We start from the raw sequence: 12,957 nt of genomic DNA, 5'->3' as shown, positions 1-12,957 counted from the left end.
GGGCCTGAGCGTCTCACAAAAGAATCGCAGAAAGTGAGACCCGCCCAAGTGTGGGTAGGATCTTCTAACAGTCATTGGTGACTATATTTTTTGATCATCTCATCAACTTGAAAGTCTTGTAGCAATGACAGCTGGACTAGAGAGCCTGGTCCATTCCGAGCTCATTGTGACTGACTTTCTTCCTTCAGCTGGACTCAGAACACTCACAGAATCCCCCTCCCCCCCGGAGATCCTTAGTGTCTCCATGAGAGGCCTGCCGGGTGTTCCGCTTTGTGCTTGGAGGTCAGGTTCTTAATACACAGGTTGGGTAGAGAGGCTTGGCTATGCATCTCCACTTTAGCTAGCATGTTCTATACAGAAAATATTACCAGGGCGACAGGAAGGTTGGGTGAAAGGCAGGTATGGGTAGTAAGGAAAGAAAACCTGAGATCATATTAAAGAAAAACTGGTATCATAGTAAATATTAAAATCCAACTTCTCAGTAAGCTACCACTCAAAACAAGATAGCCTTTCATTTAAGTAGGTATATGGTGTTAAGGAAGACAAGAGTACCTCATAGCCAGGCTGGGTCTGTTCCACATTTAGTTCAAGGACTTGGGAGTCTTGGCCTTGACTGGTCTTTTGGCAGATAGTCCACAACTGTGGGGCTCATTGTCCTGATAGAGCATATATATCTCCCATTTCCTGTTTCTCATTCAAACCCTTGTGTGCTTTTTGGACCAAATGATCCTCAGGAAAGCGAAACCATTCTGAGATTCCCCTGAGGTCAGGAGGGTGTAGAAATGGGGGCCGGATCACGTTAGCTTTTTCACTGTTGAGGCAAACACCCAGGAAACAACCTGTCAGAGGGAATACCAGTTTCCATTCACAGTTTCTGTCTATCACAGCAGGGTGGGTGGGGCAGAGCAGAGCGGCTCAGGAAGCAGAGCCAATGGCTGCACTGCAGGGTTTCTCTCTTTTCTCCCTCTCTGATCACAGCCAGGCTTCCGGCCTATGAGATGGTGGCATTTGTATTCTCAGCGATCTTCCCCTCCAGGTTATGTTCTCACAGACACATCCGGGGTTGTTCTTTCCAAATCTCCTAGGTCCTTCTCAAGAAAACCCCGCTAAGACTAATCCTCACACTGGTCTCAACCTGGAGCCCACTCAGAAGGCTGTAGCACCTTAGCCACTCTGCCAGACACACCCAGCCCCCGGGACTCTGGTGGGCAGGCTTCCTCAAACCAGGTCAAACCTGACTTCAAAGACGCTGCTGACAATGCAGTCTGGGATCCTAATGGCCCTGGGTACAGCTGTGGGCCGGGCATAGTCCTTCAGCAAATTCTTCTACAGTAAAGGCTATCATCCTAGCCCCAGGAGCCCATTCCGTGACAATCGGGCTGGAGAGAGAGTCCACCACGACCCAGGTGGGAGGATGTGGCCACCCCTAGCTCAAGCAAAACATTGCAAAGGGCTTCCTGTACTCACCAGAGACAGGAGAAGCCGGAGCTGCTTTAGATTCTTCACGGGGAACAAACAGGGAAGTCCTTCCCGTGGGATGCCTGGGAACCCATTCAGGAAGTGGTCCTGATGCTGGCTTCCAGCCAATGTTTGCAGGCAACATCCCCCACCCCCCATCTTCTGCCCCCAGCCCAGGCCTGGTGCTTAGTGTGTGTACTGAAGAATAAATATCCAGCCCAGATACCACTTTGGGACCCCCAGGAGTGCTGTGTCCCCAACCGAGTCCCGGAATTGTCCCTTGGTACAGGGTTCCTTCTATCTATTAGACATGGGGAAACCCCCAGGCCTCTGAAGAAGCCGCAGTAAAGATAGAGGCATGCTGCTTTGAACAGACAGCAGCATGATCTGCCTGGGTTTCAGGCCCACCATCAGTCACACACTGACTGTCCGTCTGTGGACAGTTTTTGGCTACAGTGGTCCTGTATGAGCTTTTCTGTGGACACTAACCCAAAGGCTCTGCTGCTCACTGTGGGCTTCAGGAAGTCTCCACAGGAGACTGGCTGGAGTCTTGGACCTTTAGGCTAGTTGGTCTTGTTTGTTTTGTTTTGTTTGAGACAGGATCTCTCTCTATCTGACCCGGAGCTAGCTATGTAGAATCAGGATGGCCTTGAATTCACAGATTCCCTTTACCTTGTAAGGGGCTTTGAAAATGTTCTTGGCAGGTAGGATCTTGAGGTGTTGATGGTGGCTGCGACACTTATAACCTCTCTCTATGTTTTTTTTTTTTTCTCAAGAGAAAAAGTGGGGCCAAACAGCACTTTGACCAAGACGCTGGTGCTGGTGCCACTGCTGGCTAACAACAGAGAGAGGAGAGGCATTGCGCTGGATGGGAAGATCAAACACGAGGACACAAACCTGGCCTCCAGCACCATGTGAGTCCTGTAGATGATGTGAATGGGCCATCAGTGCAGGCTGGAACTGGGCTGCCCCAGGGGTCACAGGTGGGCACATCAGCCTGACACCAACCACATGGCCACTGCCTGCCCTCTGGGTAAAGTTCCTTGAGCTCTCTGAGAACCTCAGTTTTCCTGTCTGTAAAGTGGGAGTAATCACAGTGCCCATCTCACATACTAGTGATGCAGACTAATTGGAACAGTGTATGTGAAGTGTGGTACCTGACACTCAAAGTGTCCTGGAAATGTCAGTTACATCCAAAAGAATTGCTGGCTCATGTGGTACCCTGAACACATAATCTGAGTTACCGCATTTGGCTATTTTTATTCATTTATTTCCCTCTGGAAAGACTGGAAGGCCCACTGGTTACTGAGAGACACCAGATTTTCATAAAAAGAACTAGCCTGCCTACTCTGTCTTGGAGAACCACTAGCTGGATTTAGGCAAAAGATCTGGGGGGAAAAACTCATGGTGAAGCTAGCTGCCCTCCTAGGCTTGATTTGCTGGGAGACTTTTAGCTGCTAAATGTTGAAGGTGTGAGGCAGGAACCGATCTAGGCTTGAGACCTTCTTACTTCCCTCACCCATAGGATGTGCTGGGGGCTCCCTCCTGGCCCTACTAGGCCCCCCTCAGAGGCGATGCCCGAAGAAAGAGGAAGTGTCCTGACCCATATGAATTTGTAGCTCACATTCTGTGAGGCCAGTAGTGGAGACCGTGAACATTTGCCAGAATGAAGATGGGAATTGAGGGATTATCCAAGGATATTTTGCCAGCTGTCTATGTTAGATTCTAAAGTGTGTTCATGAAAGTCCAGGGAAAGAAAATTGATGCCCTGGATCAATTGAAGGGAGCAGTGATCTAGCACCAATGGCACGCACTTCTGCAAAGTCAGTTTTACAGGGAATGGGGTGGTTTCCAAACACATTTCTCCACACCTTCGTGAAGAAGTTGTTCCTGAGCTTACCTTTTAACAATAGGCAGTTATCCCTCAGTAGAACCAGGATGAGGAACTTGTAGAGGGTCCCTGGATGAGTTTATTGTTGATTGAGTCCACTCTGCATTGGTGCACCCACTCAGGAAAATGATGGGAGGGGCCCTTGCAGTCCCAGGCATGTTCTGTTTCCCATGTTGGGCCTTCCATATGGCACAGGTTTTACGAGCCAATCCTAGCAAGAGTGTGGTCTCAGTTTGTGCCTCTGTCCTTCCACCAGATAGTGATGCTCTTTGCGGAGCGTTGTGGTCCTAGAGCACACGATCCAGCAGAAGGCCTCTGGGACTGGACACAGTTTTCCCTGCCTGGCCTGGCCGCAGATCCCAGGCCTGCCAACATAACTCCCCTCTGCCTCCTGCCTTTAGGGTTCTCCGCTGAGATTTTGTTGTGGTTCATAGCAGCTTGGTGAGATTTCATGGTGATTTTTCAACTCATAATTCCTGTTGTCAGACATCATAGAATGTGAAGTTTTCCATGTTGGGTCATAGGAGGTAATAAACTGTGACCAAATGCCCAGTGGGTACTTGATTGAGGGTAGGACTTCCATACATGCTCATAGAGCCTGGAGTCACCCTTCTCTCTCTGGTCACATCTCACACTTCTTGTTCATCCGCTCAAGTGAACTTTTCCTTGCTTTCTGGTGCTGTGCTGGCTGCTGGGCACACAGAGGTTTCAGGTGCCATCTGGAGCAATCATGATCCTGTCATTGAGTTGTAGGAGAGTGGGGGAGTGTCCCTGTGTCTGTACATGAGAGGGGGACCCAGTGCTACCTGACTGTGTCCAGGAAGGCTTTACAGCTGGAGATATTGGGGTACAGGAGACGAGGAGAAGGGCCTTCTGGGCAGGTTTGGAGTTGGCAAGGTTGGTGCGTAGGGACCCCAGGGCATAGCTGAGTAGGATGTGGCAAAGGCACCTCGCAGATTGCTTGCCGAAACTGGAACCTGGATGGACTGATCTCTCAGGCTTCAGGGGAGGACTCAGCAGCTATGGAATAGTGGGCAGGGCAGGACAGGGAAAAGGAAGAAACAGGAGAGTGCAATAGGTCAGAAGCTGAGCCTTGAGGAGGAGGATAGATGCTATGTTTTGTGTGTGTGTATGTGTGTGTGTGTGTGAATGCCATAGGCAAAGATGCAGAAAACCCACTCCCCAGCCCCACAAGTAGATAAAGACATGTGGCCAATCTCTGGAATTCTCCAGTTCCAAGACAACATCTTCAGAACGGTGGCTCTGGCAGGAGAGTGATGCTTCTCACACTGGCTCTGCTCTCTCTTGTAATCCTTTTCCTTCTTTTTGATTGGGTAGCATCAAGGAGGGCATCGATCGGACTGTCATGGGTATCCTGGTGTCATACCAAATCAAGGTGAAACTCACAGTGTCAGGGTAAGTGCTGGGTGCTCCATCTCCGCCTAGCCTGTTCCTCTCCGGAACGCCTGGCAGGTAGATAGCAAAGGAAGCCCGAGGTGCCTGCTGATGCCTACATAAAGTCTGGCGTGGTTCCGTTTGTCAGCCTCTGCAGTTTTGTTGGCGGCAACACGTACTGGAAAAACAAACCAAAATGCATGCACTCTCAGTACCACTGAGCAGAAGTGGATGCACATCGGCACACACAGTAGATGCTGACGGGCAGGAATGACCATAATTTGCCTTGCTTGGTTAAAAAAAAAAAAAGAATGACATCAGTTTAATTTTCAGATTTCAGAGCCGGCTGGAGAAATGGCTCAGTGGTTTAGAGCACTGCCTGCTCTTCCAAAGGTCCTGAGTTCAATTCCCAGCAACCACATGGTGGTTCACAACCATCTGTAATGAGATCTGGTGCCCTTTTCTGGCCTGCAAACATACACACAGTCAGATTTCAGAGCCGGGCAGTGGTGGCGCACGCCTTTAATCTCAGGACTTGGGAGGCAGAGGCAGGCAGATCTCTGTGAGTTCGAGACCAACCTAGTCTACAAGAGCTAGTTCCAGGACAGGCTCCAAAACCACAGAGAAAACCTGTCTCAAAAAACCAAAAAAATAAAATAAAATAATAATAATTTTTAGATTTCAGGAAGACGCACAGATGTCTAACGAACTCTCTGTGAATCTTCTTTATTTAGGGTCAGTGTGTGGCATGAGCCACCCTGGGAGGCTGAGGCAGGATTAAGAAGCATGGTCAGCCTGGTGACCATACATAGTGAGACTCTAACTTTGTTTTTGTTTTATAAATTGGGGCTGCAGCTCAGTTGGCAGAGTGATTGCCTTACAGGCACAAAGCTCTGACTTTGATCTGCACCACCAAATAAATTGGACATGGTATCACATGCCTGTAATTCAGCATCGCAAGCTCGAGATAGGAAGTTCAGAAGCTCAAAGCCAGCCAGGGCTACATCAAGAGACCCTGTCTCAAAACAAATAACAACAGCAAAATGTTTCATGTACTGGGCACGAAGGCCTTTCACCTTGTTTATTCCCTAAACAAAAGTCTACTATTTCTTAGGCATCAGAAGCAAAGCAGGGAAGGTTCGGAGTCCAGGGAACGAGGTGTAATGGTCACGTGCAAATCTGATACCATCTTCTGAAAAGACAGGGAACACTCCCACAAGGAGTCCTGAGACCAGTCTCACACAGATGCTGAGGGACAGGGACAGCTGTAATTGTGCATTGCAGTGGCCTCTGTGGCTGGGAATTCTCTCTCTGTTTTCTGAGACAGGGTTTCTCTATGTAGCTTTGAAACCTGTCCTGGAAGTCACTCTGTAGACCAGGCTGGTCCCAATGGGATTAAAGGAGAACACCACCACTGCCTGGCATTTTCCTTAGAATTTTTTTTTTTTTTAATGATCCTCAATATAGAACCTAGAGAAAGGGTCTCACTTGCAGTCCCTCTGCCTCTGCCTCTTGAGAGGACTGAGGCCTCAGGTGTGCCCTGCCACCACAGGGTGGCTGAAAATTCCTGGTTCTGTGCCTTATGCTCATTCTCAGTGAGTCCATTTTTTAAGTAATCCTTTGGAGAAAGAGGGAAGCCCTCAGCAAGTTGCATTGAAGATGGGAGCTGGGAGATGCTAGGAGCCTGGTATCTGCTAGGGAGTGAGAGCTTCAGGCTGGGTGGGGCCTGTCCTGCCTTTGAATCCTGGGACCTGATGTGCTATCATGTCTGGGGACTTACTGTGGCTGTTTGCTTTGTGCTTTCCAGCTTTCTAGGAGAACTCACATCCAGGTAAGCCTCATTGCCTTCTTCCTCTACTCAGCTCCCAGTGAACTGAGGAAAAAGAGCTTATGGCCAAACAGAAATTGGTAAAAACTAGTTCCTGGGCAGTGGTTCTTAAAAAATGCTGTAAATGATGCATGCTGACTTGGATATATTGTAAGAGGTGTCTCCCAGCAGTCAAGAAACTGGAGATCGTAAGTAGACCTGCACGTGGGCATGTACACACACACACACACACACACACCTCAGAAAACTAACATACTCCAGCCAGTGGTCATTTGTGTGTGTGTAGGATGGGTGGGTACAAACCACATAGGATAAATTTTATCACTTTAATCATTTTTAAACATATGCTATATATTTTTATATATTTTAATAATAAATATATGTATTTACAGTATCCTATAATAATCACCACTAAGTTTTTTAAAACCACTTTTAACATCTGTAAAAGAAACCTAGTGCTTATTAAGCCATCGCTCCTTTTTCGTCCCCCACAGACCCTGGCAACCAGGAGTTGCTTTCTGTCTCTATAGATTCCCCTCTGCTGGGGTTGGGGATGTGGCTCAGTTGGCAAAGCACTTGCTAGCATCATGAAGCCCTGGGTTCAGTTCCCAGCCCTGTATAAACCTGAGAATGATGTTATATACCTGTAATCTCGACATGGAGAAGAAGTAGAGGTATGGTTGCCCTAAGCTATATAGCTGATTTCTAGGCCAGCCTGGGCTCCATGTCTCAAAAAAAAAAAAAATTCTATATGTGGCCTTTGTGATTGGCTTCTTTTACTTAATATAATGTTTTCAAGACTTAATCGTGTTGTAGCATCTACTACTGTACCACTTTTCCTGACTGGGTAATATTCTGTTGCATGGTTATACCACGTTTTGTTTATTCTCCTGCTGTTGGTATTGGTATAGGTAAAGGTATAGCTTGCACCTCAGAGAGAATGGAGCAAGTTTTCTCTGGATCTCAGTATGAGTGATGCTGAACCGGGAACACAGGTTGGGGTCTCCAGATACCACATTCTAACACGGTGACAGTGTTACGAAGATTTTTTTTCAGTAGCAAAAGAACAAAGAAAATCATAAATCAAGGTATTTTAAAAACTACATTGGTGGGAACATCAGTCGGGCAGGTTATAGTGAGGTGGGAAAATCTCTGCTATAGGCCGCTGGTGTTATCCTGGTGGCGTCCTTAGATTTGGGGCTGGTAGGAGTTAGGGGTCTATTTGTACATCCCCCCAAAGTCACAGGATGCCAGATCAAACACAAGGGTAGACAATGAATGGCTGTTAAGGACTAAGATAGACAATGATAAATTTGTCCTTAGAGCTTCAATGTTTCTACTCCCCCACGGTCACGAGATTTCTAAACAATCATTTGGCCTTGCAGAATTTTTAACAAAAAAAAAATGTGGCTTTACCCCCCATCCCCGGAAATGTCGCTTTCCTGCAGACAACATGAGTTGTTTCTACCTCTTGGCAAACACTAATGGTGACAGATGTCTTCTGAGCCATGAACAAAGAACAGGTTTGGCCATATCTGAGACAAGCATTCACCTGACATGGTTCTTTGCCTCAGCTCTTAACTGTCTACTTCCATGGCCTGGGCTATGGGGCAGATTAACTGATTAGAATCTCTGTGATGTGGAGAGCTGGAACGTTGCAGGCCTGGAGCTGAATCATCCTGGGCTATCTTTTGCCCTTAATAGTCATTTTCTGCCCACCTTCAAATGTTATCTAGGCCTGGCCCGGGCCAGGGTCAGTGCTGGGCAGGCTGCAGGAGTCCCAGGATGCTTCTCATCCCCTCTCTCCGCATCCATTCCTGATTTCTCTGGATCTCCCTTTGGGGAATCCCTTCTTCTCAAATACACTCTAATGTTCCCCAAAGCATTTCAGTATTAACAATGTGGTGGGCCCTGCTCCTCTCTTTCGCAAGAGGTGGGTGTGCCCACCCTTTTACCAGCCTCACAGAGAATTTTTAAATATTATTATGATTCTGAGGGATTATGGGATTTGTTTTCAGCCTTGAGGAAAAGTGTAAAAGAGTAACGTACACATTCCAGCAGAGGTTGGGTTAATTATCTGTGTTAATTATTACTTCCCAGGGTGATGTCCTGAAGTTAGAGTCTAGCTTTCCAGACCTTTCTGTCTGATAGCCATGATTCTCCATACGATCCATCCGTATAGTATAATTTGAATCCAGACCCTTAAAATCGCTCCAAGATCCTGTTAAGTGAGTGAAGAGGCCGCACCATCTTGTCTCGTGCTATGGACGACAGATGGGGCAGTTTGCATCGGCACAGAAAGGAGGTCCCATGTGCTTTCATGGAGTTAGTGAAAGGAACTTCTGCTCTGTGACTTCCTGGTGGGACATTAGTCTTCAGCAAAGGAGTCAGTCACTGTTGATGAGGACCACGTCAGGTCCCTCAGCCAATCGCAGTCTCTGCCCGTTCCCCAAGGGCCGGGGCTGCAAGTGGAGGCTGTGACCTCTGATACCCACAGCAGCAGCTCCTTGGGGGCACTGGGAATCAAAGCCACGACGTCTGGAAGACCAGTCCATGCCTTAACTGCTGAGCCATCTCTCCAAACCCTCATATAAAAATTTAAAATGTTTTCAAATGTGTCTTGCTTCACTGAATAGTTTTTTTTGTTTTTTTCTTTCTTTCTTTTTTTTTTTAAGATTTCATTTATCTTTAGGTGTGTGTACATGAGGGCATTTATCTGTGAAGTCCAGAAGTGGGTGCTGGATCCCCGGTACAAGGCAGTTGTGAACTGCCTGATGTGGGGGCTGGGAACTGAGCCATCTCTCCAGCCCCAGGAACGGTTTTTATAATCGACCTTCCCATAGGGTTTCATCTCTTCTCTTCCCAAAGTGTTACATCACCAGTTAGGATACAGGGGACTAAAAACACTAACGGGGCCCCAACCATGCCTGAGTGAAGTTCCTCATTCCACATTCCAGGGAATACATTTCAAATTCCTGCCTGACCACTTCCCGAAAGGCTGTTTTGTTTCGAATCTCACTGAATGAATCTTCTGGAGAATCTCTGAGGCCCCGATTTTGTGTTGTGCCATCTGTAACTCTCTCTCTCTCTCTCTCTCTGTGTGTGTGCCTGTGTGTGCACTCACCAGTCTGTACTCTTCCTTTTTCTAGTGAGGTGGCCACTGAAGTACCATTTCGCCTCATGCACCCACAGCCCGAGGACTCAGGTCAGTCATCATTGTCCAAGATGCCTCTTACCCATTCATTCACCACAGGCAGACTTACTGCACATTTACTTATCTCTGGTGTTCCTTGTGTACCCCTCAGTGCATGGGTGTCCTCCACAGGGTAACCAGGTCAGCCTGGAAGGGAGAACTAGCTCACCTACTGATTCCTGGGCCTGTCCACCGCCTGTCTATGTATAGAGGGTGTAGCTTTCCTACTCATTTCTAGTCTCTGTTGGGTATGAGTGGCCTCAGTTTTATCAGGAACAATGTCTCTGCAGCAGCCCTGCTGTCCACAGACCTTGATTTAGATTTAGAGATGATGTAAGGGACAAACCCTCTGAAGAACCCAAGGCATTGCTTTATGTAGAAACGAAAGGCCCCTCATTTGGAAGTGTCAATACGCATTTAGAAGGTGATACATATTTTTGACAGCAGTGGCAGGGATGAGATTACAGAACATACTAGAAAAGGTCTGCCTGGGTTCCCACCATCCCCGTGCGTTTGACGATCCATCCACTGACACTTTTGTGCGGATGCTAAGTGAAGCAATCGCTGCACACATCTGTGAACACACTGAGACGCTCCCACTGTCCCTGCAAAGATGCGAATGGGATGACGTATGAGCTGGAGCTAGGAGGTTCTGAGAAGAAAAGTTAAATGGAGGTAGGTGCATTGGTGTATGCCTGCCATCCCAGTGCTCAGGAGGCTGAGGCAGGAGGATCACAAGTCTGAGGCCAGCCTAGACTATACTGACAAGACAGTTAAAAAATAATGTCTCAAAGTGTCTTTGCCAAATATTTTAGACTTAAGCCCTCACTTTGCCAAAACCTTCCCGTTGAGGAGAAATACAGTCTAAGTCTTACATTTTTGTTCATTTATATTTGTCTCATTAAAATGCTATTTTAAACATTTATTTGGGACTAATCAGGATGGCAGTCCAGGAAAACATAGATTCAAGAAGTCTTGGAAATGTGTTCCTCGATACTTTTTCCCTGCCTTCCTTCTTCCCTCCCTCCTTTCCTCCTTTCATCCCTCCCTTATTCCCTCCTTCTCTTCCTTTTTCTTTCCTCCTCCTTTTTCTCTTTCCTTTTTTCCTCCTAGGGATGAACTCAATATCTCATACACGTTAGGCAGGCATTCTAATACTGAGCCATATCCCCAGGCACCAAAAGAACCCCCCCCCCTTTTTTTTTAAATGGTGTCCTGGTTCCCTTCAAAAACATTGAAAATACAGTCTCCTGATGCCAGAGTTATGGTGGGTAGTTTTCTGGATCGAATTTTCTTTTTTGTTTTGTTTCTGTGAGACAGGTTTCTCTGTATAACCCTAGCAGTTCTGGAATTCACTCTGTAAATCAGGCTGGCCTTGAAATTACAGAGATCCTCCTGCCTCTGCGTCCCAAGTGCTGGGATTAAAGGTGTGCACCACCACCTGACTGTTTTCTGGAACTTTCAGCATAGGTGACTGACTTTGGAAGAAGTGGAGTTAGTCTTCCTTCACTTAGAGTATTTTTACAGTCTGGTCATTACAGACATTAGCCAACTCATAATTTTAGGATGAAACAATGATCTTTTGTGCTTAAGATTTCAGAGAGTTGGGACTGGAGAGATGGCTCAAAACCCTAATGTCAGGGTTGCTGTCCTTGTGGTCTACCTATTCAGCCTCGAGATTCCTTTACTCAACAGAATAAAATTCTAGGGTATCTCATGCCAGGAGAAGTTTTATTTTATTTTAAAATTTTATTGTGATGAGGGTTGAATCTAAGGCCTAGAAGGTCCAGGCAAGTGATCTACTACTGAACTATGTCCCAGCCTTCTTTTGTTATTTTGAGAAAGAGTCATGGTGGCACAGGTTTGTCATTTCACCCACCAGGGGGTCAAACAGGAACAATATGAGTTCAGTTAGCTTAACAACTTAGTGGGAACCCATCTTTGAAAAAGAAGAAAAAAAGAAAGAAAAAAAAGTTGAAAAAGGGCTGGGAGACTGGAAGTTCAAGGTCATCCTCAGCCATATCATGAGTTTGAGGTTAACCCAGGATACATAAAACCTCATTAAAAATAATAACTGATCTTCATCTCTTTCTCTTTCTCCCTTTTTCCTCCTCCCCTTTGTTCTGGTTCTACAGCAAAGGAAAGGTAAGCCATTTGAATGCTGTTCTGAGTTTTCCTGTGTTCTGTGACTCCCTGTTCCCCACAAACCCCTCTCAGAATGTCTGTGCAGAGTCCCTGTGTCCTTCTGCTTGTGAGAGCTTCAGATGTGTGTTCACATAGTTATGCTGTCTTTCGTTCTGTAGGTTCTCACACTTTTCCTTTTGCTTGTGTTTGTTAAAGAGCTTTTAAAGCACAGTCTTAGCTAGGGGTGATGATTACCTTCAAGCCAGGAACCTGGGAGACTGAGGCAGGAGATCACTTCAAGTTCAAGGCCAGCCTGGTCTATAGAGTGGGACTCTGTCACAAAAATAAAACAAAAGCCTAAAATCCCTGAAGAAAAAGGCATGATCCCTGTCCCATCCTTGGAATGACATGGTCCTTGTTAATCCTGGGGATGACATGGTCCCTGTTCTATCCTGGGGACGACATCATCCCTGTTCCATCCTGAGAATGACATGGTCTCTGTTCCATACTGGGAATGACATGGTCCCTGTTCCATCCTGGGAGTGACATGGTCCCTGTCCCATCCTGGGAGTGACATGGTCCATGTTCTGTCCTGGGAAACACATTCATCTTGGATTGGTTCCTTTACTGCAGAAAGATCAGTGGTCTTGCTTCATTCAGAATTTCATCTTCAGCTTCAGACAGTAAGCACGGACTAACGCGTTGTCTGTTTTCTTCTAGTGTTCAGGATGAGAACCTGGTTTTTGAGGAGTTTGCTCGCCAAAACCTGAAAGATGTTGGAGAAAACACAGAAAGGAAGAAAGATGAGGAGGCGGGCCAGGACGAGTGAAGAGTTAGCCTAGATGCCTGGGAATGACTTATAGAGCTGGGTGTCTTGAGCGAGGCCCCCAGTAACCTTTCAGAGTTACGCTAGATATGAAAGCATGCATGCTCTCCCAGAATAAAGTCTGTGGACCCTCTGATCACGAGTCAGGCTGGTTGACTGGGGCACTAGGCTGTTGTCAGTGACAAAGAAACCAATGCCGTTAGGGTCTCTGGAGCTTGGGAGTGAGGGGCAGCATTTAGAAG

The 12,957-nt window shown here is 46.9% G+C and overlaps 1 protein-coding gene across 1 annotated transcript in view; it reads left to right on the top strand.

Annotated features, from left to right (window-relative positions):
- Positions 1 to 12,718, top strand: part of Sag (S-antigen visual arrestin) — a 36,710-nt gene extending 23,992 nt beyond the window's left edge. The window contains exons 10-15 of the mRNA XM_057762311.1: positions 2,235 to 2,372; positions 4,688 to 4,765; positions 6,552 to 6,575; positions 9,722 to 9,777; positions 11,901 to 11,910; positions 12,610 to 12,718. Coding sequence (XP_057618294.1) covers positions 2,235 to 2,372; positions 4,688 to 4,765; positions 6,552 to 6,575; positions 9,722 to 9,777; positions 11,901 to 11,910; positions 12,610 to 12,718 — 415 coding nt within the window. The remainder of the gene's footprint in view (positions 1 to 2,234; positions 2,373 to 4,687; positions 4,766 to 6,551; positions 6,576 to 9,721; positions 9,778 to 11,900; positions 11,911 to 12,609) is intronic.
- Positions 12,719 to 12,957: the final 239 nt, after the last annotated feature.

The sequence above is a fragment of the Chionomys nivalis genome, chromosome 2, assembly GCF_950005125.1.
Source record: "Chionomys nivalis chromosome 2, mChiNiv1.1, whole genome shotgun sequence".
NCBI classification, from domain to species: Eukaryota; Metazoa; Chordata; class Mammalia; order Rodentia; family Cricetidae; genus Chionomys; species Chionomys nivalis.
Note: the sequence above shows the minus strand (reverse complement) of the source record. Positions and strands in the feature narration are given on the sequence as shown.